Source organism: Euleptes europaea, chromosome 5 (genome assembly GCF_029931775.1).
Source record: "Euleptes europaea isolate rEulEur1 chromosome 5, rEulEur1.hap1, whole genome shotgun sequence".
Lineage (NCBI taxonomy): Eukaryota > Metazoa > Chordata > Lepidosauria > Squamata > Sphaerodactylidae > Euleptes > Euleptes europaea.
Window position 1 is genome coordinate 653,688 of NC_079316.1, and position 25,581 is coordinate 679,268.

Consider the following 25,581-nt stretch of genomic DNA (forward strand, 5'->3'; position numbering starts at 1 on the left):
GTGCCTCAAAGCGCCGGTGGGTGCCCATTGCGGTCATGGGGGGCTGGCTCTAGAGTAGGGGGTTGGGCTGGGATTGCTGGCCACGTCGACCTGACAGGCTTGGGCTGAGGGGGATTCTTGCCCCGCGCCTGGGTTTCTTCTTAAATTTGTTCAACCTACCCTGCACCATTGCAACCATTGTTTTTCCCTCCGGGACCACCCAAACCAGCTCCATGCCAGTCTTTGGGTTCATGAGGCAGAGTGCAAAGAGAATTGCGGGCCAAAACAACCCTGGTTGGGTGTGTGTGTGGAATGGACAGTGCATAACCAGGAAAGGGATCTTGGAGTCATAGTAGCTAGCTTGATGAAGATGCCGACTCCGTGCACAGCAGCGATGAAACAGGAAGTTATTCACTCGCGATTCTTAGGAAAGGGGCTGTAGGTGAAGCAGCCGGCGTTCTAATGCCCTCATGCAGATCTACGGCACTGCTACGTGTGGGATGCTGTGCCCTGTTCTGGTGGCCTCATCTTAAAAGGGGTGTTGCAGGTTTAGAAAAGAAGCAGAAACTGATCCAAAGGTTGGAGCTTAGACCTTAAGTGTCTAGAGCTGTTGAGTTTCGAAAAAAGATGGCCAATCGGGCACATGACAGAAAAGTATAAAATTATTCATGGAGTGGAGAAAAGGGGGATGGAAAACGTCTTCCTTTCCCCAAGGGTGTGTGTAAAGTGCCATCAAGATGTAGCCAACTTACGGCGACCCCAGCAAGGGACTTTTAAGGAAAGTGACTAAGCAGAGGTGGTCGGCCATCGCCTTCCTCTGCAGAGCCTTCCTTGGCGGTCTCCCTTCCAAGTACAGACCCTGCTTAGCTTCCGAGATCTGATGAGATGGGGCTACACCATGCCACCTTCCCTCCCTTCTCCCTGAAGGCTAGGATTTGATTTCAGGTGTGGGTGTGTTTTGAGGGGGGGGCCTCAATGACATTGATGGGCAGCTGGATAGACAAAAGAAAAGTCCTTCACACACTGCAGAATCAACGTGCAAAACTCAGGGCTTTTCTGCATGGTTTTCTCCGTCGGTTCTGGCCCCATATTGCTTTGGTTTTTTCTGCCTGCACTTTTATGCCTTTAATTTTCACTTTGTTTATTGTGTTTGTTTGTTTCCCCCCCGTTCCCCCACCCCCCCAGCTCTTTTTAGATCACTTTTACCCCAATGTTTTTCTGGAAGCTGATTTTGAAATGGCTTTTTCCTAGTGCTTAAATGTTTTCTCGTCTTCTTTGCCCCCCTCCCAGCCCACTTTTCAATGACTGGACTGTCGTCATCGTTAGACCACTCCCTCCCCCCCCCCCCGGGCGAGTTATTTCAGTTTTATTACACGGCCCTAAAATAGCGATGGGATGCTGCAGTGTTACCATGATGGGTTAAGTAGGCTCTCTGAATTCCCAGCTTTCATTTAAAAAGAAGTCTCTAGCCCCTTCCCTTGAGGAGATATAACGAAAAAGGCATACCTCCGTGGGCTAGAGACTTACTTTAAAAAAGAAAGAAAGCTGGGAATTCAGAGAACTGCTTAAACTATCATTATAACACTGCCTGATTGCATCGCTATTTTAGGGCCTTTAAAAGGGGGGGGTGCTCTGATGCCACCAACAACGACATCGATGACAACAGCCCCCTCCCTTGAAAATCCTCATCATTTAAGCCGATTTCAATGCTTGTGCATCAACTGCCAAGAAAATCAGGAGTAACTCACTTCCATAAGATGTGGTCATTTGTTTAGATGGCTTTAAAATGAGTCATGTTTATGGAGGCTGGGCCCCTCAGGCGTTGTTAGCCATGGTGGGCAGGTCAAGCCTCCATGTTCAGAGGCAGTTCACCTCTACAATCAGTTGCTGGGAGCCACAGCAAAGGAGGCGGTTACCTTCCTTCCTAGGAGGATGCTCTCTTTGTTCCCTGCTTGTGGGCTTCCAGGGGGCATGGGACTGGCCACTGTAGGGAACGGGTGCTGGGTTCGAGGGACCCGCCTCCGGCTGATGCGTCAGGGCTGCTGTCTTTGTCCCCACCCACGGCCCCCTTGGGGCACATGGATCTGTGGAGCCGCACGAAGGGATATTGAACGTTTTACTAGCAGGGCTCTCCCTGCCCCGTTTCCAAAATCGGTACATGTGTCAGGCCCGTAACATGGAAACGTCCCCCCTACACACGTCTGGTCAAACCGTCTCACCCCAGGCAGTTATTTTGGAGCCAAACAGTCTAGTGTGTGTCCCCCCCCCCCCCGGGTTGGAACCAGCTCCAGTGAACATGGTTCTGCGAAATTTTTGGGAAACTCCTGCTGCAGCTGTTTCAAGTGCCTTGAACCGTGAGGAAAAGCGAGGTATAAAGATTTTAATAAAAACAAACAACAGCTTTGCCCTTTCCCTGCCGCCCTGCATGAGTCTGGCATCCAGGGCAAATGTGGCGCCCGGCCAGAGGTGCCCCGCTTGGCTGGGGCCTTTGATCTGCTGGGCATGGCGGCTTCAGGTGGAGACTTCCAAGGTAGAGCGGCGAGGAGGCTGGTGGGGGGGTGAGATGGCCGGAATTCACCTGCTGCTGAACCAGCCGCTTGGCTTGATGAATCACTTCAGAGAGACCATCCGTTCCTGCAGACTTAATAAAAAACAGCCAGGGTGGGTCGCCTGGCGGGTGATTTAGAGCCCTGCTGAGCCTGAAGAGGAGAAGACTGAGAGGGGACATGATAACCATCTTCAAGTTGAGGGGCTGTCATATGGAGGAGGGAGCCGAGTTGTTTTCTGTTGCCCCAGAAGGTCGGACCAGAACCAACGGGCTGAAATTAAATCAAAAGAGTTTCCGTCTAGATATTCGGAAGAATTTTCTAACATTTAGAGCGGGTTCCTCGGTGGAACAGGCTTCCTGGGGAGGTGGTGAGCGCTCCTTCCCTGGAGGTTTTAAAGCAGAGGCCACCTGACAGAAATGCTGATTTTGTGAACTTAGGCAGATCATGAGAGGAAGGGCAGGGAAGGTTGCGTCCGTGCTCAGCAATCACGGCCCTTTCTTGCATGCCCAAGGGAATGACATTCACAACTTTGGGGTCAGGAAGCAATTTTCCTCCACAACAAATTTGCCAGGGATCTTGGAGGGTTTTGTTTTTTGTCATCGTCTGGGCGTGGAGTAGGGTGTGTGTGTGTGGGGGGGATAGACCCTGGTGGTCCCTTCCAACTCTATGATTCTATGTAGAGAGCATCACAGTAATCTTGCCTGGACGTGCATGGTGCCATACAGCACCAAGTAGACTTGGCCATTTCTGGGCTGCCTTTGCTTAGCTGAGGCTGAAGAGGGAGGGGCTGCGCTCGTGCGCCGTGCCAGAGAAGGATCTGGAGCCCCACGCGATCGCTGTGCTCCAAACAGCATCCTCTCATGGCATAGCACGGGGGACGCCTGCATGCAGGAAGGCGCCTCGTATTGAGTCAGGCTGCGCTCCTTTCAGGCTACCAACCATCCACAGTGGCTCTCCTGTGCCTCACGTATTGCCCTCCTGTGGAGTGGCGATGCCATCGACTGGGCAGAATTCTGGGCCCACCACCTCTGGGCCAAAGGAAGGGTATCTGTTGTCTTCTCCAGTACTTCTCCTGCCCCACACGAAGCCAGGGACATTAGGGGCAGAGGCTGAAGCTCCCGTAACGAAGGCATGACAGCCGGGTGCAAGCGGGGTCGCTCTGGCCCGGGGCCAGGCTCAGAACATTCGTCCTGCGTTTCCTGGAAAGAGGGAAGGGGTGGGTGGGGGTCTCCCTGGGACGGCTGCGCTGTTCCCCTGGAGGAGTTCAGAAGGGGGCCGAGCAGGGAGGCTGTGCCGCTTTGGACGAGGGCCTCACAGTCCTGTGGACCGCTTGGGGAAAGCCCCCGCCCCCAGCTGCAGGTCTCCGGGGTGAGGAGCTCTGGACAGAAACAGAAGGGGGAAGGGATCCCACATTCCCCAGCGGGTGCTGAGCCCGTGACTCATGGCAGCCACATGAATCCCGCACAGGGCCTCACCCTGCTTGTTTTAAATCTTTATCGACATGTTTGCAGTTCTGCAGCCTGCAAAGTGCTTCGGCCAGGACCAGGGTGGAGAAGGCAGAGGAGGAAGGGGAGCTCTGGCCGGAGGGGAGCCGGGCATTGGGGCTGGAAAGGGAGGAGGGCAACCCTGTCTTAACTGGGGACCTTTCTCACTCCAGTGGTCAAGACCCTTGTAGAGACCCCAACTGCCCTGACTTGCCAAGCCAGGCAGAAGCCGAAGGCTCGGATTCTCTCCATCCTGCTGCTGGTGCAAGAGGTCTCTGTGTGTAGGGGGGGTCGATTTCTCCTGCTTCCTCCTCCTCCTCCTCCTCACTGCAGCCCTTAGCGTTGTGTGGCTTCTTATTGCTGGAGGCTCCCCAGCCTCCCCATCACCTTTGGAGCCCTGCAGGCAGCTGCTGATGGAAGGATGAGCTTCCATCCGTGGTTGGCCACTGTGTGGACGGACTGCTGGACTGGATGGGCCTTGGCCTGATCCAGCAGGAATTTTCTGATGTTCTTATGAGCATGCCTATTACATTAGGTGCTGTGGAGCACAGGCAGGACAATGCTGCTGCGGTCGTCTTGTCTGTGGGCTTCCTGGAGGCCCCTGGTTGGCCCCTGTGTGACAGATGGCTGGACTTGATGGGTCTGGGTCTGATCTAGCAGGGTCTTTCTTATGTTCTTACGAGCCCCTTGCATGGGCATGATGCAGGCAGGATCCAACCCAGAGGCTCCACTTCTGCCCTATGGAAGCCTGGCTGGTGGTTTTGCTTGACCCCATGCCTGTGTGGCATTTGCAAATGGTGCATCTCAGCCCAGGAGGTCAAGATAAACTGCTTTTCACATGCTTTGCATGATGACGGAGCACCTCAAGCTGAGCTAGATTCCCCTGCGAGTGCCTGCCTCAGCTGGCTGTGTGTGGCCTGGGTGGCAGCGTGGGCACAGGCTTCCTGTCAATGAAAACTCCCCTTTTTACAAGTCCAAAGTAGGCTGCCTGGAAAGGGAGGGCCGCAGAGTCCAGGTCCCTGATCTGTCCTTGAAAACATGCGGAGATCTCAGCACTTGCTTTAGTCGAGGCAGGGGGATTCCACCTCCTGCTGGCTGCCATGGGGGAGGTGGGGGGGAGGCAGCTTGCGACCGGAACGGGCTCTGCCCCTTGTTTTGAGCCCAAGACAACTGAGCCGCCCACAGCTGGGGTGTTTTTTCCTGCTTGGCTGAAACTGTGGCTGGTGGTTTGGAGATTGGCTTGGGAGTCACTTCCTGTATTCTACCACCATTTTTTAACAGTGCCACCCTGGGGCATTTGGGACGTGACTCTAAAGCCTCCAGCGTGTGCCAGATCTTCCATCCTGAACAGGGAGATGGCGGGCTAGATATGAGCGCTGCTCCTCGGGTGTAGGGAGGGCTCAGCGGTGCTGTTAATGCATTGCTCATAAATGAATTGTCTTATGAAGAAAGAGAATGGTCCGATGGGGTGCCCTTTGCAGGGGTGTCGGCTGCTGTCTAAGCTCACATCTCCCTCCACAAACATGCCTGGCAAGAGTTGGAGGGAGGGGAGGGCAGGGCCTTGGCTGGGGTTTTTATGGGGCCAGACACATCCTCCCTCCGTTCCCGTGCCTGTCTCTCTGGCGTCATGGTGAAGGGACCTCTCAAAGTGGCAGGGAAAGAGTGGCGTTGAGTCTAGCCTCCCATGATGAGGGGCGTTGCCATGTCAGAGCCCTGTCTCTGTTCTGCAGATCTTAATCCGTTCCACACCAACCACAGGAATCTCGGAATGAAATGCCTGAAATCATTATATACTATGGGAAATGTATTCTTTGATTTGAAATATATTCTTTGCATTCAATAAAGTATATCTGCACTTATAAACATGCCAGACTCAGCATATAAGAGTTGGCATCTATTATAAAGTCACACCAAGCACCTATAGATGTTAGCAGGCCTCAAACCTAAAGAGGCCACGTTTTACCCTCTAGTTAGAAGTTAATTAGAGAAGCTAAAGACGATCTTAGTATGCTCTCATAAGCTGGTTTTCCACAGATAAAAACCAGCTAGGAACTTCCATAGTTAGCCTTGGCAGAAATCAAGGTCCAAGATAAGAAGGCAGTAACTTAGGATCAAACAGAGCAGCACCTGACACTGCAGGGTCTTTTTGCTCATTAGTGAACATGAGATCATCACTGTAACCGCCTTCAATTCTGTAATAGGGCATGCTAATTTGGGGGTCCTGAGTATTGGGCATTTGGGTCCTTACGTATGTATTACGCCTCTGTAACCACCCATTATCGAAGTCTATATTCATGCTTGCAATCCTTCGTTGTGTGTGTGAATTGTCCTGCGCTTTGGGCAATTTTCACCAGGCATTTTGTGTATTGGCCAATGAAACAAACTGCTTTGAATCTTCAACCTCCTACTGTTTTATTGTTATTGGGTATTGATACAATAAGACAGGCATATCAGGAAGGATGCTGGGATCTCTAAGAAAGCTGGACACGCCCTGTAGTGGATGCCATACAAAGTCAGCCAGCTTCTCCTCCTTCCAGCGTGTAGCATAACAGTGTGCACAGAGCGAGGAGAGATCTGGCTGGGTCTGGCCTCTCCTTCCAATAGGGTTGCCAACCTCCAGGTACTAACTAGAGATCGCCTGCTATTACAATTGATCCTCAGCCAATCGAGATCAGTTCACCTGGAGAAAATGGCCGCTTTGGCCATTGGACTCTATGGCATTGAAGTCCCTTCCCTCCCCAAACCTCGCCCTCCTCAGGCTCTGCCTCCAAAATCTCCCACCGGTGGCAAAGAGGGACCTGGCAACCCCCCACCTTCCAAAGCCCTCAACGATCCCTTCTGTGTTACCTGCATGCAGGCATTCTGCAAGAGGCTTCCTTGAGGCAAATGGCTTGGATCCTTCAGGGTATTTTCTAATTTAGTCCCTGCCGGGGCTGGTCTGCTAAGAAAGGATGTTTCGTTTCATCCACCTGACGGATAGTTTTGTTGGGGTGTTGCCAGTGCAAGCCACGAGGAAGAGGTCTGCACGGGAAATGAATTGAAAATGCTGAGGAAGGGGAGTTGTCAAGACTTTGACATGAGGAAGGCTGCCGTTTAAAGTCTCTTATAAAACGTGGTGAAAGAGCCCCGAAGTATAACGGGTCTGGGCCAATGGATCAGATCCAGTTAAGGAGTCTTGGCTTCCCTTGGCCCAAAGGTGGGCTCCCGAAGCTGAATGATGCAGGTGGGGGAGCCCAGCACGCCCCTTTGGCTGTCGCAGCTCGAGGGGCCGGGAAGTTCTGTCCCCAAAGTTCCTGATCACTTCACAAAATTATATTTGGCTTTGTGCCGAAAATCAACACACAAGCCCCTTATTTTAAAACTTACTTTTCTAAACAAACCTCAGCATTCTACAAGATGCATTTCCAGAGGTGCTTCCTTTTTTTTTATTTAGACTAGACAACAAGGAATTATAAAACATCTCCCAGGCAAAATTGTGGGTGGACCAGTTTGCTGAGTGAGTTTTGCCTGGGCTGGGATGCCAGGGTGCCTGGAGAGGTCGGTGGGCAGAGGCCACCCTGTCCCAGGTTGTGCACCGTGGGCAGCGCTTCTCACTTCCTTTTATCTGCAGGAGATGTTTGGCTTCAAGACCCACGGCATCCGGAGGGCCTTGTGCATTGCCGGGTACGTCCTGTCCTGCGGCGTTCTCCTGCTCGTCTTCTACTGGAAGCCGGCCTGGGACGTGTGGGCCAACTGCGTGCCGTGTGACTTGCGAGAGGCGGACGTGGTGTTGCTCAGAACCACGGTAGGAGGACCACGTTGTGTTTTGCAGATTGGTGCCAGAGATGGGATCTGCAGGGGGACGGGCATATCCATGTGGCCAGGCTTCCCCAGACTCATTTGTGCAGCCGGGCCCTGGCCTCGCTTCTGTTTTTGATGTTGTACAGGCAACACAAAGTGATTTTCGCCCATCAAAGTATCCCAGGGTGGCGAAGGCTGAGATTTCCTGCCGCCTGGGGGTGTTCTCTGGGACCTGGCAAGCCTCAGATCTCCCCAATGTGGTCCCTTCATTAAGACCTAAAGGCTTCCCAAGGTTCAGCCTTCCACTCTTCACCACTCCTTTCCTTTTTCATTGTCGATTGCTTTTCCGGGCATCAGCCCTGTCATGGGGCATCTGTTGTGCCCAGCAAAGAGGTGCCCGGCTTTTTTTTAGCTGTACAGGCTTTGAGGAATGCTGGTCAGCCATAGGAACGGGCCGCGCTGCGTCGTGGTGAGCCTGGGCATAGGGAAGAGACCTGGGTTCACATCCCCATCAAGCTCAGTGGAGGCTCTGAGCCCAAGTTGGAGGTTGCTTTAGATCCAGGCGCTGGACTTGGGCACGGCCGGGCACGGAGGCGGGTGGGCACGGTTCTTCTTTGGCCTGGGCTTCACTGGGGTTCTGCTCTCTGTTCCTCCAGGATGAATTTCACGTTTATTCCCGGAAGAAGGTGACCTGGGCCTCTCTGCCCTCCCAGGACTATATTCATCCCGATTCTCCTGTGGTTGCTGATGAAAGTTCCCTTTTGAACAAGGTCGTCAAGAAGCCGGAGTGGAAAGTAAGTAGAAACTGCCAGGCTGCCGTTGTGGCCCCCGAATTCCCGGTGCCTTTCCCGCCTCCGTCAGACAGAGCTTGACGCCCTGGCTGGGGGCTCCCCTGCTTGGTGCAGCAGCTGGCCTGGGGTTCCCCTGCCCGCCGCCCCTGGCGTGCACCCGCCCCCCGGGTGGCCGTTCTGTGATGTCACTCTGCGTGGCTGGGCCTGGAGGCTGCCCGGGGTTGCCAGGTCCCGCTTCGGGAGGGGAGGGACTTCAACGCCATGGAGTCCAGTTGCCAAAGAGGCCCTTTTCTCCAGGTGAACCGATCTCTGTCACCGGGTGAACAGTTGCAATAGCAGGAGATCTCTAGCTAGAACCTGGAGGTTGGCAACCTTACGGCTGCCCGTCCCCGGCCACACCCTGATTCCAGCCTCTGCAGCCGACCTCCCGACAGGGCCGTGAAAGGCAGCTGCAAACTGTCAATAATTTTGACGATAATACTGCAATTTTATTTTACAGAAAATGAAGACATACAATATTACATGCTGACTGAGCTGTAATTCATGTTAATAAATCACTAAAATAAGTTTGGGTTTGACAGGAAATTAAGTATTGCATGTATTTCAACCCCCCCCCCAACTTCCCTTTAAAAAAAAGGGGGGGCAGTTTCCTCCCCACATGACTTCAACATTTCCATGGCTTCAAAACTTGACATCTCTGCCCTGAACAAATAGTAAGACAAAGGGTAGAGGGCATCGAACAGCAGCAGGACATAGCAAGGGCACCCGGCTTCTTATCATCGACAAAAACCAGATATATACTAGCGCGGCTCTCATATCTTACGGAGCTCAGTGTAATCAAACTGCGCAGAATCTTTACACTAGCTAGATGCGATGGACTACCATCTGCTGTAATGGAAGGCAGATAGAATAAGATTCCGCTTGCGAGGAGGATCTGTCCATGCAAACCTGGACATGTTGAGACTAGGGAGCAGAATTTCTGTAAATGCCCTGTTTATAATCAGCTTTGACTCGCCATATTATTCCCCACTATTGGAAAACATATCTGGTTATTCTAACAGATATAAACATGGGAGACTACTGGCGGATAAAAAACGACCACAAGACAGGTTGCCAAATTTTGCGTTGCGGAGATTTAAGTACGTAGTAAATTAAAAAGCAAAGATGCAGATAAAGTTCAGCTTAAACTACTGGATTTCAAAAGTGGAGAAACCTGATGGCTGTTTTGTTTATAGGGAAGAGATAATTCTCAAATTACTATGCGGTAATCTGATTTTAATTTTGATAAGTTTTTATATCCTATTTTATTTGAAATGCTGTAAGATCGTTACAGATAGTGTGTATTTATTGGTTTTTGACCGCAAATAAAATCCATTCATTCATTCATACTCTGAACATTCATTCCCTCCTCAGCAGGGGGTGGGAGGGACAGTGCCTTTCTGGGTGCAGGAATGCCCGGCTCTGCCTGGCGCGAGTGCTGGTCTGGCACAGGGGGCTGGCCAGAGGGGGGCTGGCATGAGGCCCACAAGCCTTCCCTCCCTCTGCTGCTGAGGTGAGGCTCAAGAGCAGCTAGGAAAGGGCGGGAGCTCCTCCAAGGTCTCTTACCCTTTGTCCTGGGCATGGAGCCCCCCCAGCTCAGTTTTAAGTGAGCCCCTCATTCAAGTGCCTTTTGAGCCTCTTTCACGTGGTTGACCTCGCTGATCAGTCCTGGAAGCTTCCTGCCAGTTTGGGGGTGTGGGAGATGGTCAGTCATGAGAAGAAGAGGGCCCAGCCCTGCCCCCCCCCCCGTTATACATTTGCAGGCCCCTGGTTTTTTACAATCCCTGCACCGGCTCAGCTATTTATTTATTTAAAATGTTTGTTAGTCACCTTTCTTCCTGACGAAGCTCAAGGCACCTTGCAAGCATTTATAAAACAAATCAAAATATAAAAAAAACAAAATAGAAAATTACATTTCAGGACTGCTAGTAAACTTAACCAAATGCAGTCCTAAATAAAACCTTCTTCAACTTCCTCCTTAAAGTGAGGGGGCCAGGTGCGCCGCCCTAGAGAGGTTGTTCAATAATTGTGGGGCTGCCAACAAAAAGGCCCTGTCTTGTGCACCCACCGAACGAGCACCTCTGATGGATGTGACGGTCAGGAGGGCTTCTGCCTGTGATCTCAATTCCTAGGCAGGAACATTCCTGAGCTCCTCTCAGGGCAGCAGCAAAGATGTTCCAACTGAAACGCCCACCGTCTTTTCTTGCCTTGGCAGGTGAGATGCCTCCAGGTGCAGAAGATCCGATATGCCTGGGACCTTGCCGCCCATCGGTTCCAGAAGGTCGGGTGAGTCTCCTAGCCTGTTTCCTGCTGTGTGGAGTCCCCATGGTGAACCAGACCACTGTGGTACCACCCTGGCTCTCCCTCTGTTCTAGAGTCCTTGAGGAAAGCCACACCTGCACGGAGATTCATGCGAAGTTTGGGTCCGGGCTGCCCCCCAAAGAGCAAGATGTCAGGTAAACTGTCGAAACCGTTTGGAAAAGCGTGCGTGCGTGCCTGGAGTGTTTCACGCGGGAGATGGGATCAGTGCCCTGCGTGGCAAGGAGGAATTAAGCTACTTGGGAGGAAAGCCGACAGGAGCTCAGAAGCATCAGGTTCTGGCAAACTCAGTGCACATGGACAAAGGAAAAATTGCTTCAGATTGCCCATATGGGAATTACTTGGACATGAAAGGGAATGGGAATAAAATGATGGACAGCCACTTAAAGATGCCCAAAGGCACATGCCAGGCAAGTCGAAAGAGAGAAACAGTGTGGAGGTGTTTCTATGCTAATGCTAGAAGCCTCCAAGCAAAAATGGGGGAATTAGAGTGCATGGTTTTAAGAGAAAACATAGATATAGTGAGCATTACAGAAACCTGGTGGAGGGGAGAGAACCAGTGGGATACAGTCATCCCTGGTTACAAACTGTATAGAAATGACAGGGAAGGGCGTATTGGAGGGGGTGTTGCTATGTATATCAAGGAAGGCATAGTGTCTAATAAGCTAGAGACCATAAAAAGGGCAGACTCGTCCACAGAATCCTTATGGGTGACGATTCCGGGCCCCAAAGGAGATTTATTACTGGGGACGTCCTATCTATAAAGATCAGATATGTTCCACATATGGTTGCTCCACCGCTGCTTCAAGAGTACAGAAAACAAGGTTCCGCAAACGGTTGCTCCACCGTAGCTCCAAAGTAATATAGAAACCAAAACGATACTTCCGGATCTCGTAATCGTTTCGCGATAGCTTCTTCAGTCGTAAATACTTAAATTCATATAATTTCATACGTAGAAGTTTATGTATGGTACACAGACCTAAATAAAAAATTAATAACCAATGATAATATCTTATAAATTACCAAGTACTCAAACAGCAATCTTTATTTGAGGTTTTCCTGGAACGACGGTGGATTTCCGCTAATTGACTCAGACGGGAATTACCGCCATTAGAAACTTACCTGATTTGGACCATTTTGGTGTTGGAACCGACATTTGGACTGTGGCATAAGGGCTTGAGCCTTGTTTTCATATTTGCGTTACTTGCTTAAGGCTATGTTCAGTGTATAATTTTTGCCTTGTTGATTTGCGTTGAATATCACTAAATAGCTTCTATTTACTATTATATTGAGCTGTGGTGCTGTTTGTTCCCTCAACCTCCAGGTACTAGCTTGAGATCTCCCTCTATTACAACTGATCTCCAGCCGATAGAGATCAGTTCTCCTGGGGAAAATGGCAGCTTTGGCCATTGGACTCTATGACACTGAAGTCCCTCCCCTCCCCAAACCCCGCCCTCCTCAGGCTCTTCCCCAAAAACCTCCTGCTGGTGGCAACGAGGAACCCGGCAAATGTACAGACAGCTGACAGCTGACAGTATGGTGGAGCCTGGCCTACCTCATAGGGCTGCTTATGTGAACGAACAGAGGAGGGGAGAACAAGGTTCTGAGCTGCTTTGAGTCTCCACTTGGGAGAAAAGTGGGATATAAATAAATAAATAAATAAATAAATGCAAATGAGTAAAAAAGAGGCAGACATTTGGAAACGTGTCCCTGAATGTCACATACTTTGGCCTTTTCGTTCCTGCCATTCAGCCAAGTACCCTGAAAAGACAAAGGGCCTTTATGTCAAGAAGATCGTGGGCACAAACCCAAAAGGAACAGCTGTGACGTATATCTGTTTGAACAGGTTTGCCGCTTCCAGCAAGGGGGTGGGTGGTGAGCACACGAGGCAGAATCCGTGCCCCCTTCTCTTGGCAGCCAACCCCAGAGCCAAACCCAGAGGAACTCCGATGTTTCCCACTTTGCCTAACGCTTAAAGTTCTTACTTAAAAAATTATTAGAAAGCATCAGATTTACAAGAATAAAAACAGAAAAATACACAGAATTATCTACTATATAAAAAGAATGATATGCTAAATGCAAACCATAAACAAATTATTGCCAGTTTCTTTATCCAAATTCTTTAGTGCATAAGTCATGACCAAGATAAGGAAATGTTTACATATTAAATGCATCGTGTAGTTCTTGTTTGGCAAATTCTGTTGGGCGTTACTTACTCCGATGGTGTTAGCCACATGTGAACATCTGCATGTGTTGCTTCTGTTCTGGCTGATTCATTTATTTACTTTATTTATAGGCCACCTTTCTTGGTGAGACTAAAGGTAGATTAGAAAATTTAGCAGTGCCACGGGGACGTTATAAGACAAACAAGGAACAGGGAAATAAGACTGAATCACAAAGTTAGAAAACAGTGAACCAGAAACCATGTAAGTCATGGCATAAGAAATGCAAAAACCGGATTGCAGAAATGAGCAAACAATCCAGTAAAAATAAGAAAAGCACAGCTCAAACAATGCCATAAACCACAGCCCTTATCCCTTTGCTATCCTCCTGAACACTTCCATTTTTACTGCTGCCCTGCTGTCATTATAAAAATGTCCCCCTGAACCATTCTTGAACGTGACGGATGCCTGATAACCTTTGGATGTGATACTTTTCGCCTGCTGATAACTACAGTGACTTGGGAGTTATTTTCATGCCTTTATTTCACCAGGAAGCCTTTTTTTTAGTACGACTTTGAATTCTCTGATGAGAGTCAAGGCGGTTGGTTATTTGGGGGCGCTGCTAAAGACATTGCGATAAACTTCTTAAGTGAAGGTTGTAGAAAAGGGCAAGAGTCCAGTAGCACCTTAAAGACTAACCAAAATATTTTCTGGTAGGGTATGAGCTTTCGTGAGCCACAGCTCACTTCTTCAGATACAGCTAGAATGTGAATCCATCTGTCTTTAAGTAGAGGAGAGTGAATTCAGACAAGCATTAGTATGTAAATGTTAACAGTATGTAAATGTGAATAGCAGGCGTGATGGGATTAGGTGTGGTATGCAGAAGAGTCTGTGATGTCCAGGGGAGAGATGGGTGTGAAGGTTGTCTTTCAGGGCACGATCACAACGAAGGGCAGAGTTTGTGCAGCCCTCCACAACAGCCCAGAAAATGCAGCTGGTTCAGAATACAGCCGCCCAATGATTGTCCGGGTCTAGCTGATGGGAACTTAATCTCCCCTATTATAAACAGTTTCAAAATATAGAAGAGAATTCAACCACACTGCATAAAATATCTGATCAACAAAGCAATAGGTGTTGGATTATGGAAATGGATTTCAGGATCTGTTCAGATTTTGTTGAGAGCTCTAAATAGGTTGGATGTTTGCTGCATGGACTGAAATTGAATACAGAATGAAGTTACTTTTTGTTTTGATTCTCATAATTCTGAATTAAAGTATTAAAGTAGGGTTTCCAACCTCCAGGTACTAGCTGGAGAGCTCCTGCTATTACAACTGATCTCCAGTCGATAGAAATCGACTGATCTCCAGTCAATAGAGATCAGTTCACCTGGAGAAAAATGGCCACTTTGGCAATTGGACTCTATGGCACTGAAGTCCCTCCCCTCCCCAAACCCCACCCTCCTCAGGCTCCGCCCCCAAATCACCAGGTATTTCCCAAACTGTAGCTGGCAACCCTATATTAGAGGCATTCTTGGGAAAGTACATGGTGCCAACTGGTAGGGTTGCCAACTTCCAGCTGGCACCTGGAGATTGCCCGCTATGACAATTGATCTCCAAACTACCGAGACCAGTTCCCCTGGAGAAAATGGCTGCTTTGGAGGGTGGATTCTACGGCATTGTAGCCTACTGAGGCCCTTTCTCTTCCCAAACCGCACTCTCCCATACTCCACCCCCCAAATTTCCAGGTATTTCCTGACCCAGAGCTGGCGCCCCTACCAGCTAGGCATAGAATTTATCCCCAGTCCAAATCAGTGCCGTCTGGATTAAACCGAGGCCTCTTTCGGCAGGTTCTTGTTTTTTTTCTGCCCCAGCAGGGCAGAAGGAGGGAGTAGGGGGTGTGAAAGACCTCAGCCCGAGACCCTGGAGAACCGCTGCCAGTCTGAGCAGGCAGCCCTGACCTCCAGGGACCAAGGGTCTGATTCAGTACGACAGCTGCTTTCCCCTGATGCCCATTAGTTGGCAGCCTTTCATTTGGACCTCGCTGGCCTTTATCTTTCTAATGAGATATCGTCCAGTTCTTCTTCCCAGGATGCAGGCAGGGCTTTTGCCGAATCCCAGCAGCCGTTCAAAATGACAAGCGGGCCCAGCAACGGCCCCAAGTGCTGCCATCACCTGATCTTAAGAACATGACTTAAAAAATCTTCTACCCACCCCCCTGCAATTTTTAAATTTTTGTGTAATGTCAAGCAATGATTTGTGTCATTTTGATGGGCCCAAAGGAAAAGGTACTGCATGGATTTCGGGGCGGGTTTTTTGGATTTTGCTTGGGCCAGTAGAGCTGGGTATCCTTGGAATTCCTGCCGTTCTGTTGGACTTCCCCTCTCGTACGTCCTCCTGCCTCGTGTGTTTGGCCTCTTCCTCCCATCTGGAAGCTGCCAGCCGAGTCAGGCTCTCTCTCTCTCATGCTCCCCCCACAGGAAGCTGATCTGTGGACCCAACGCCATCGCCGTGGAGATCACGCCTATTTGGAAGCTGCTGGTCAAGGAGGTATTTCCGCAGAATTAACTGGGGGCCGCTGTGGGACGTAGGTGGAGCCCCACCTGCCTCCCCGAAGCTGCCGGGTGGATCTGGAGTTTGAAGACTGGCATAGACATAAGGCATCTGGAGCATTGGTTGTGTGGGAGCGCGCATACCATGAATGCAGGTTTCTAGTCCTCATGCAGATGGCTATTGGGTGATGTGTGAGGAGGGACCGGTGAGATCTCTGATTCCAGAGTGTTGTTCACAAAGCTCAGGCTTCCGTGGCCCGGGCAGCTCCTTGGCCCTGCATTCACCAGCCAAGCCGAGCTTTCCCGCTCACATATTGCCAGGAGAGCAGGAGAGAGAAGAAGAGAGAGAAGAGTTGGTTCTTTATACCCTGCTTTTTCTCTACCTTTAAGATGTCTCAAAGCGACTTACAATCACCTTCCCCTCCCCTTGTGAGGTAGGTGGGGCTGAGAGAGTTCAGAAAGAACTGTGACTAGCCCAATGACTGAGAGGTGACATGATAACCGTCTTCAAGTACTTTTTTTTTTTTTTTTTTTTATAAATATTTTTATTAATTTCTAGTATTGAATGGGAATACAGGAAAGGAAAAAGGGTAAGGGACAACATGAACAAAAGAAACAGTCATATTTTTACCCCCTTAACAAGGTTACAATTGTCATCAGTTTTTAACATGTTATGTTACTTCATCAACTTTAGTTTCATTACATTTATCAAATTTATTGTTGCTTTTTGGTTTTAATAAATTCATAGAAGGTGTGCCATTTGTCTTTTTTTGAATTTTGAGTGTCTGTTTGTAATAGTTCTGTTAGGTGTGCCATTGATATAAATTCATATGCTTTATCAATCCAGAGTTCAATTTTAGGTATTTTTTCTGTTTTCCACAGTGAAGCTAGGACTATTCTTGCCGCTGTTATTAGATATTTTAGTATAATCTGTTGGTCTTTAGTACATGCATCTGGTATTTTACTCAGGAGAAAAAGTTTGGGGTCGTATGTAATGGGTTGACCGACTATAGTTTCTATATTCCTATGAATTTTCTTCCAGAATTTTTGGACAAGTGTACATGTCCACCAACAGTGATAGAAAGTGCCTCTGGCTTTACCACACTTCCAACACAAGCCAGATGTCGAGCTGTTCATGTTCTGGATATCGCTTGGCGTAATGTACCACCTGTGCAACATTTTCAGCCAATTTTCTTGAATTCCTTGACATAGAGTAAATTTGAGATTACCACGAAATAGCTGTTCCCATTCGTCCGTTGTTATGATCTCGTTAAAATTTTCCATCCATTTGATTTGGCATGATTTTATTTGTTCATCTTCCGTATCATATGTCAACAGCAGCCGATAAATTTTACCTAAAAGATGATCTGTTGGCTTGCTTATCAGCTGTTCAAAATCTGTTTTACCTTTTAGAACTCCCCGAATCCAGCAGTCCTCTTTAAATCTTGAAATTAGTTGATGATATATCAGCCAAGACATCCGTGGATAGTCAGTTTGTAATTCTATTAGTGTCTTGATGGAACCATCTGTTTTTACCAGACTCTGATATTGTATTTTCCCATATGTTTTCCTATCAGCTACTAAGCCGTAGACGTTAAAGGGCGCCATCAGTAGTGATTTTTCAAAACTTAATCTGGGTTTCAATTTTCGCCACACTGCCACCATATTTTCTACAATTGGGTGGCCTCCCATTGCTTCTAGGCTCTTCTTCCAGTTCTTTCCCCATAATAGATTATGTACTCCACCTTGCAAACTTGCCAACTCTAATTTGGTAGTCCTTTCGTTAGTTTGCATGATCCAGTCTTTAATCCATACCAAGGTCGCCGCTTGATGGTACATTGTTAGATTTGGAAGAGACATGCCTCCTCTTTTCTTTTCGTCCGTCATAATTTTGAATTTTATTCGTGGACGTTTTTTGTCCCAAACAAATCTGTTAATTTTACGTTGCCAAGATTTTAAGACCTTGTCTTGAATTTTGATGGGGATCATTTGAAACAAAAAACTAAGTCTTGGAAGTATATTCATTTTAATTAAAGATATTCTGCCCAACCAAGAAACTTTTAGCTTAGACCAAATTTGGAGTTCACATTCGATTTTGTTCCAGACCGTTTGATAATTGTGATTATATAAATCTTGGGATTTTTTTGGAAAAGTTATTCCCAGATATTTTATTGGTTTGGTTGATATTGTGAATCCTGAGATATTTGTTACTTCTAATTCCTCTTCCTTTGTTAGATGTTCTAGAAAGATTTTTGTTTTGGTTTTATTAAGTTTATAACCCGCCAGTTGTCCATAGACCTGAATGTCATTCATGAGTTCTTTAATGCTAGACTTTGGTTGTGAAATTGTTAACAAAACATCATCGGCATATGCTCTGATTTTAAATTCTTCTCCTTGTACACTTAGGCCCGTTATTCTCTGGTTTGATCTAATTTTATTTGCCAATACTTCTAGTGTTAGGTTGAATAACAAAGGTGATAAAGGGCAACCTTGTCTGGTTCCTTTTTCAATAATGATATCTTTAGTCAGGGTGCCATTTATTAAAAGTTTCGCTTGCTGATCCGTATATATACTAGATATCCAATGAAATAGGTTGCCGTCATTGCTTATACTGTAGACCACCTGTTTTATAAAGTGCCATGAAATGTTGTCGAAAGCTTTTTCCGCGTCCACAAAAATAAAGGCTATTTTTTCTTTTCTGTATTTTACAAGCTCTCGCGCATTGATCAGGAACCTAATATTGTCTGCCATTTGACGTTTGGGAATAAAGCCTGTCTGATCTGGATTAATCAGTGTTTCTACATGAGCTAACAATCTTTGTGCAATTATTGTAGTGAATATTTTATAATCTGTGTTAAGCAAGGATATTGGCCTATATGAGGAGGGTAGCGTTAGATCTGTTCCTTCTTTAGGAATAAGCGTTATATATGCTTCTTTCCAAGAATCTGGCACCTTCTTTTTCTTATATATTTCATTCATCACTTTCACTAACGTTGGGGCCACTTCTTCCATAAATGATTTATAATATATGGCTGTAAAACCATCTGGCCCTGGCGTCTTCCCACTCTTTAATTTCTTAATTGCTTGTTTTACTTCTTCAATAGTGATTTCTTGGTTTAAACAAGTTATATCTTCTTTGGAAAGATAGTTCAGATGATTCTGTTGAATATAGGTTTTTATCTCCTCCGGTGATTCATTTTGTTTTTTCTTTTTGTACAAATCATCGAAATATTCTAGGAAACACTGTGTTATTTCATCTTCTTTATATGTTATCTGTCCTTTTATTTTTGTTGCGAGTATTGTTCTTTTCTGTTTTTCTGTTTTGATCATCGATGCCAAGTACTTGCCCGGCTTGTTTGCGTATGCAAAGTGTCTCTGTTTTATAAATTTTAGCTTTTTTGCCATTTCATCTGTATAGAATAGGTCAATTTCATGTCTAACCTTTTTGAGCTCTTTCAGGGCTTTTTTGCTATTTGTTCGTTGGTGAGTTTTTTCTAACTGTGCCAGGTTGGTTTGAAGATCTGTCAAACGTTTTTCCCGATCTTTTTTGTTTTTTGAGTTTAGTGAAATAAAGATGCCTCTCATGTAGGCCTTCGAACAGTCCCAGATTGTTGCTTGACTCATTCCTTGTGTTTCATTTCTCAGTAAAAATTCCTTAAGTTCTTCACGGCCTGTGTTGAGATCTTTTTCCTTATTGAGTAACGCATCGTTTAGTCTCCATCTGAATATTTTCTTCTTCTGATTGTACCATTTTATTACTAACGGATTATGATCTGACAGAGTCCGAGGTAGTATTTTGATGTATTCTAGATTTTTCACTAAGGTATTCGAGGTCCAACACATATCAATTCTTGAAAAGGTCCTATGTCTATCCGAATAGAATGTATAATCTTTGGTATTAGGATTTTTGGTTCTCCAGATGTCCAACAGGTTGAGACGCTGCATGTCTAATTTTACCTTTTTTGGAAGTTTACCGCTTTTTTGATTTTTAGATCTGTCCAATTTGGCATCCAAAACTCCATTCATATCCCCGATGACGATGATCTCATATTCCAATTGTTCTTCAAATGTTGTAAAGAGCTCTGTGAAGAATTTTTCCTTTGATGTCAGTGGTGCATATATAGATGTTAATATTTTTATTTCTCCTGTTGCAAGTTGTAACTTAAGCGTTAGTTTCCTGCCTTTGGCGTCCTTTATACTTTCCAAAACTTTGATGGTAGGATCTCTAATATATATTGCGATGCCCCTCTTTTTTTCCAACGCTGAAGATGTGTATACTGTGCCAAGTCGTTTGTTATTTAGTAAATAATTGTATTTTCTTTTTATATGTGTTTCTTGTAGACATATTATATTCGCTTTGTATTTGGAAAGCGCATGAAATATTTTATTTCTTTTTTGTGGTATGTTCAAGCCATTTATGTTGATAGATAATATTTCTAGGCCATCCGTCATGTTGTTTTTTACTTGAAGGCTGCCGCCTCATCCATTAGACCTTCTTGGTTTGTCGCCGAATTCTTATTTTTGTTTCGTGGTGAGCCTGATCCACCAGTTCTAGTGTCTTTTCCTTTGGTCTTTATTTTGATTTCTTCTTCTAAATCATAAGCTTCTTCTATTGTTCGTATTAAGATTCTGCCAGAGGCGAGTTGAACACTTAAGAAGTACGGTCCCACCCATCTATATCTTATCTCCCGCTCACGTAGTAACTTACGTAGAGAGTCAAATTCACGCCTTTTTTTTCTTACTGAGAATGGTAGGTCCGGGAAGATCTGTATTTCTTTTCCTTTATATACTAGTGGGTCCTCTCTTTGTTTATTCAGTATGTCCTCTTTTATTCGTTTGTCGGCAAATTTTATTAAGATTTCTCTTGGGAGTTTTTTTGAAGTCGCGTATTTGGAGTTAACTCTATAAATTTCCCTGATATCAACAGCTTCTTCGTCAATATCAAGATAAGAGGCGAGCAGGTGTGTCATATTTTCTCCTAGGCTTTCTTGGGGCATATCTTCTGACACTTTTTGGAAACGCAGGTTATTCTCTCTTACTTGCATTTCCGTTGTGGCAAGTCTGTTTTCCGCTTCTTCTGTCCAAGCTTTGTGTTCAGATTGTATTCGCTCTGTCTTCATTTGTCTTGTTTTAAGTTTCTTAATATCTTCTCTATTATCCAATATATCCTTAGCGTTTTCCTCTATTTTTTGTTTAATGTCCTGGAGTCCAGTCACCAATTCCTGTTTAACTGTCTTCACTTCCATCTGTACCGTTTGTACATCTGTTCTGACCGAGTTACATTCTTTGGTCAGCCTTTCTAGGTCTTTGTTTACCTTATCCATCTTACTGTTTATTTGATCTACTTTTGCTTCTAATCTTTGTTCTGTTCCTGTTAATTGTGTTGTTAGTGCCGTCAGTTGGGCAGCCAATTTCTCCAGCGCCTTCTCCATATTAGATTGTACTTTACTAGGTCTTTTTTGTTGAATTTGATGGCTTGTAGATTCTACTGCACTGTCTGCTTCTTCTGCTTCTTTCTCCTCTTCTTCCAGATTTTTATTTAAAGTCAAAATACTAGCTTTATCTGTTTTTCTATTTTTTTTCATTAAATTATATCTATATATTTTCCTTCTTGTTTGTAACTCTGTATAAGTGCCAGACATGCACGGTTATAAAACGTAAGAGTAAAAAGTTTTTGTTTGTTTAAATATTGGTCAGTCTTAATTGGATATTTAAATCAGATCAGTCATATTAGGCACAACAATTAATTCAGTAAAGTCTTAATTAGATATTTAAATCAAATCCCTTATAGTAGATATATTAATCAATTTAGTAGAGGCACACTAATTTCTTCACACAAAAAAAATAGCAGTTTTTTTTTAATTATTTAAATAGATTAAACTTACTTAAATTCAGTAAATTCAATAAATAATAAATTCAATACATATCCTTATTGTCACAGGAGCACTTGATTATTTATCACCCCCCCTCTATGACATTAATATATATCCCACAAGTATCCTCAATTAATAATGGTTGAAGTTCTTGTTCCCCCCTGGCTTAGATTAGTTAGGGCTGGTCGCAAAGTATCCTGGGACTTGTAGTCTTACGTAAAACAGGTTAACGTCACCAGAACTGCCGGCAGCTGGTCCTGCCCGTCACTGCAAGGTGCTGCCTCCTCGGGAGTCGGCGCCGGCGCCTCTTACATTCCGCGGTCCTGTACGCACTCCTCGCGAGTCAACGCCGTCCCGCTAGCACGCAGACAGCCCTCGGGGCTCTTGTTCTTCTTCGGGGGCCTGCTCCTACCCCACCGGTCTCGGGAGGGTTCTTTGCTAGTCGCTCCGCTGTTTTCACTCGCTTGCTACCGGGGCCCTTGTCTTCTCCTCGTGGTTCTGTGCCGGCCCGCCCGCCTTTCGCCGCCTGTCTTCGCTTATCGGTCAGCGTCGCCGCCGCCGCCGCCGGTCTCGCCGCCGCTGCGGCTGGTCTCGCCGCCCAATTCTTGCGCCTCGTCCTCCCCGGGGGCCCACGCCACCGCTCTTACTCGCGCCGTCAGGGGGTAACCGGAGAAGAAAGAAAAGAAAAAAAGTTAGTGAAGTTCTTATCGTTTTAATATCCTATTTATATTAATTTCTTATTACCTAAGGCAAAGGGGGTAATATTAGGAAAGGAAGGAGAGGAAGGGGAAGAGGTTGGGGGGGGTAGTCGGTTGGAAGGTCGGAGCTTTATAGGACTTGCCTGAAATTCGCCTGCTGGTGCGTCCAAAACCCCTTTTTTTTGGGTCGCGACGTTCCTCCTCTCATTGAGAGTTGAGTTTTGGAAGAAATCTTCTCACTCAGGGCTAAAGAGTCCAGTTTTTAGCCACAGAACAGGCAATTTTCGCTCCCGCTCCTGAAGGTGCGGTCACTCCGCCATCTTGCCCAACCGGAAGTTCCGTCTTCAAGTACTTGAACTGCGGTCATGTAGAGGAGGGGGCTGAGTTGTTTTCTGTTGGCCCAGAAGGTCAGACCAGAACCAACGGGTTGAAATTAAATCAAGTTTTCATCTAGTCATTAGGAAGAATCTTTAATGGTTAGAGCGGCTCCTCAGTGGAACAGGCTTCCTGGGGACATGGTAGAGCTCTCCTTCCCTGGAGGTTTTGAAGCAGAGGCTAGATGGCCATCTGTCAGCAAGGCTGATTCTATGACCTTAGGCAGATCATGAGAGGGAGGGCAGGAAGGATTTTGCCAGTATTTGGCTCTCATGGCCCTTTCTTACATGCCCAGGGAAATGGCGATTGCCACTTTGGGATCAGGAAGCAATTTTCCTCTAGGCCAGATTGGCCAGGAACCCTGGAGGGTTGTTGTTGTTGTGAGGTGTTTTTTTTTTTTTTTTGCCATCTTCTGGGCATGGAGCAGGGGGTCACTGGCTGTGTGTGGGGGGGCAGGGAGGTAGTTGTGAATTTCCTGCGTTGTGCAGGGGGTTGGACTAGATGGCCCTGGTGGTCCCTTCCAACTCTATGATTCTAAGCTTCCTTGAATAATATGAGACTTGCTTCTTGTGAGGGTCTCTGTCTTTGTGTCTCTGCTTTCCATCACCTGCGGTGTTATCAGTGAACTCGTAAAAGCAGTTCACACCTTCTGGTCTCAGGCGCCAGGCCTGATGGCCCATGTATCTTCCCCCCCCGCTGTTCTTCCTGCCAGCACTCCCTCAGGCCGGTGCGGCCTTGGAAGTGTGATAGCCGCACCAGACTTCCTGGGATCCGTCTGATGTTTTGTATTATGCCAAGCTTGTAACTTCCCATAACAATAAGTGTGAACCCCAGTGCCCCAGTGCCCTGGAGTCAATATATTCTGTAAACCCGTATAGCCCCTCACTACCTGTGCCTGTCTCATCTCCTGAAGGCTTCAATAAATCTATTGTTTCTGTATCAACGTCTGAGCAACTGATTTGGAGAAGCAAACTCAGAGAGGGGGATCTCTCACATTAAGTTGCAAGTCTTTGCCTCTCGGACTGCAGCTGTACCGCCTTGGACAGAATGTCAGCCGACGAGGACACCACCCCTAACCCCGATGCCCCCAAGGAACCGGACGAGCCGGAGAAGCCGGACCCGAAGGAGGAGGGAGCCAAGCCAAAGAAACCGAAGGGTCGCGCCCCCGACCAAGATCGGGACGAACGTCCCCGGGGGCTTACTTATTGGCTGGACTCTCCCAAGGGCTGGTCGCTCTCGCGGACTGCGGCGAAGGATCGCCGGTTGGCCTTCCCCAGCACGGGACTCGAAGGGGACCCGGCCCGCAAAGAGGCCCTCATGGAGGAAGAACGAAAGCAGTGGCAGGAAGACCGCCGGGCTATGCAGGAGCAGATGGAGACCATGCAACGCGTAATGGGTGAGATGGCCACGGCCCTGGATGCGCTGAAGTTGCAACCTCCAGCCGGTGCTCCCCCAGACGGGGCGCCGGTAGTTCCGCCCGCAACCCCTGCCCCCCCGGCCCGTCGGGACCTGAAAGTCACGTATGACGGGTCGGGAGACCAGTTGACCTTTTTTATGGTCCAAGTAGACATTTTTATGCGGGAACAAGGCCGAACCTTCGTTTCTGAGGAGTCCCGGGTGCAGTACGTGGCTTCCTTACTGCAAGGGGAGGCGGCTGCCTGGATGGTGTTGCAGTATGAACTCCGCTCGCCGGTGCTGCGAACCCTGGACGAGTTCATGGTAGCACTCCGAAACCGTTTTGAGGACCCGACTCTGGGTGAGCGGGCTAAAGCCTCCCTGATGCAACTGCGCCAAGGGACTAAGTCGGTGGCGCAGTATGCAAGTGAGTTCCAGTCACTGGCTAGCCGAATTCTGGACTGGAGTGAAGCTACCTTAGTACAATGTTTCAGGGAGGGTCTCAACCCAGACCTCCAACATTGGGCCTTCATGCAAGGGAACCCCCCGGATGTGGAAGGTTGGGTTCGCCATGCTGCTGACATCGAGAATCGCAAACAACTCCTGAACTTGTCCAAGCAACGGCTTGGGCGAGACCCCAGGCCCCGAGGTGACCGTGGCCGGGAACTCCGGCAAGGGGGTGGCGGGGGTCTCTCGGCCGCGGAACGCCGCAAGCGGTTCGAGGCCGGCGTCTGCCTGATCTGCGGGGGAAAGGGTCACTTTGCATCGCAATGCCCCTCTCGCTCAGGCCGTCCGACCCCTCCCCGCCAAACCCAGACCGAGCCGACGAAACCGGCCGCCGACAGCCAGCCTCGCCGCAGAAGTGGACCACTGAGCCGGCGCTCCGGCGCACCCTCCGCTCTCCACGCGCGCCCCCAGGATGGGGCATCCGACTCTACGGTCCCATCGGGGTCCCGGATTACAAATACCGTCTTTGATTCGGACGGCTCCCCGGAAGCCACCACCCCGTCCCCCTCTTCCAGCGAGGAGGAAGAGTGGGAACAGCCGGCAAAAAACGCCGTCGGTCTGCTGTAGAGGGGGCTCCGCAGCAGACCGTCCCTGTCGTTGTGCAAGGAGCTCCACCGATGGTAAGCGCCCAAGAGGACAATGTATTTGTGCGTGTTCATCTGTCCCTACCCAAAGGGGGTCCCCCGTTAGAGGTCCCCGCGTTGGTCGACTCGGGGTGTGCCCGCACCATGATAAATGAAGAAACTGCCAAGAAGTTGGGTGTCCGGCGCAAGCGGCTTCCGGGACCCCTCCGTTTTTCCCAAATGGACGGGAGTGACTTTAAACGGGGCCCTGTGACCCACAGAACTGCAGCCGTGATTATGTCCGTGGGGGAACATTGGGAACGGTTGTATTTCACCATCGCCCCTATTGTAACCCCTGTGGTGTTAGGGATGAACTGGTTAAGGGGACACAATCCCTCCATTGATTGGGTTAAACGGGTGCTTTCCTTCCCCGAAAACCCCTGTGGGTTGCATGACAAGGAACGGGTACTCAGAACTCCAGCCGCCGCACTGGTAGGGTCCCCCGCCCCAGTCTCTCCT

At 47.9% G+C, this 25,581-nt stretch overlaps 1 protein-coding gene across 1 annotated transcript in view; it reads left to right on the forward strand.

Moving 5' to 3' along the window:
- Positions 1–25,581, forward strand: part of ATP13A4 (ATPase 13A4) — a 64,855-nt gene that overhangs the window by 712 nt on the left and 38,562 nt on the right. Inside the window, exons 2-6 of the mRNA XM_056849878.1 lie at positions 7,623–7,796; positions 8,449–8,586; positions 10,838–10,908; positions 10,998–11,078; positions 15,580–15,649. Of these exons, the coding sequence (XP_056705856.1) occupies positions 7,623–7,796; positions 8,449–8,586; positions 10,838–10,908; positions 10,998–11,078; positions 15,580–15,649 (534 nt within the window). The remainder of the gene's footprint in view (positions 1–7,622; positions 7,797–8,448; positions 8,587–10,837; positions 10,909–10,997; positions 11,079–15,579; positions 15,650–25,581) is intronic.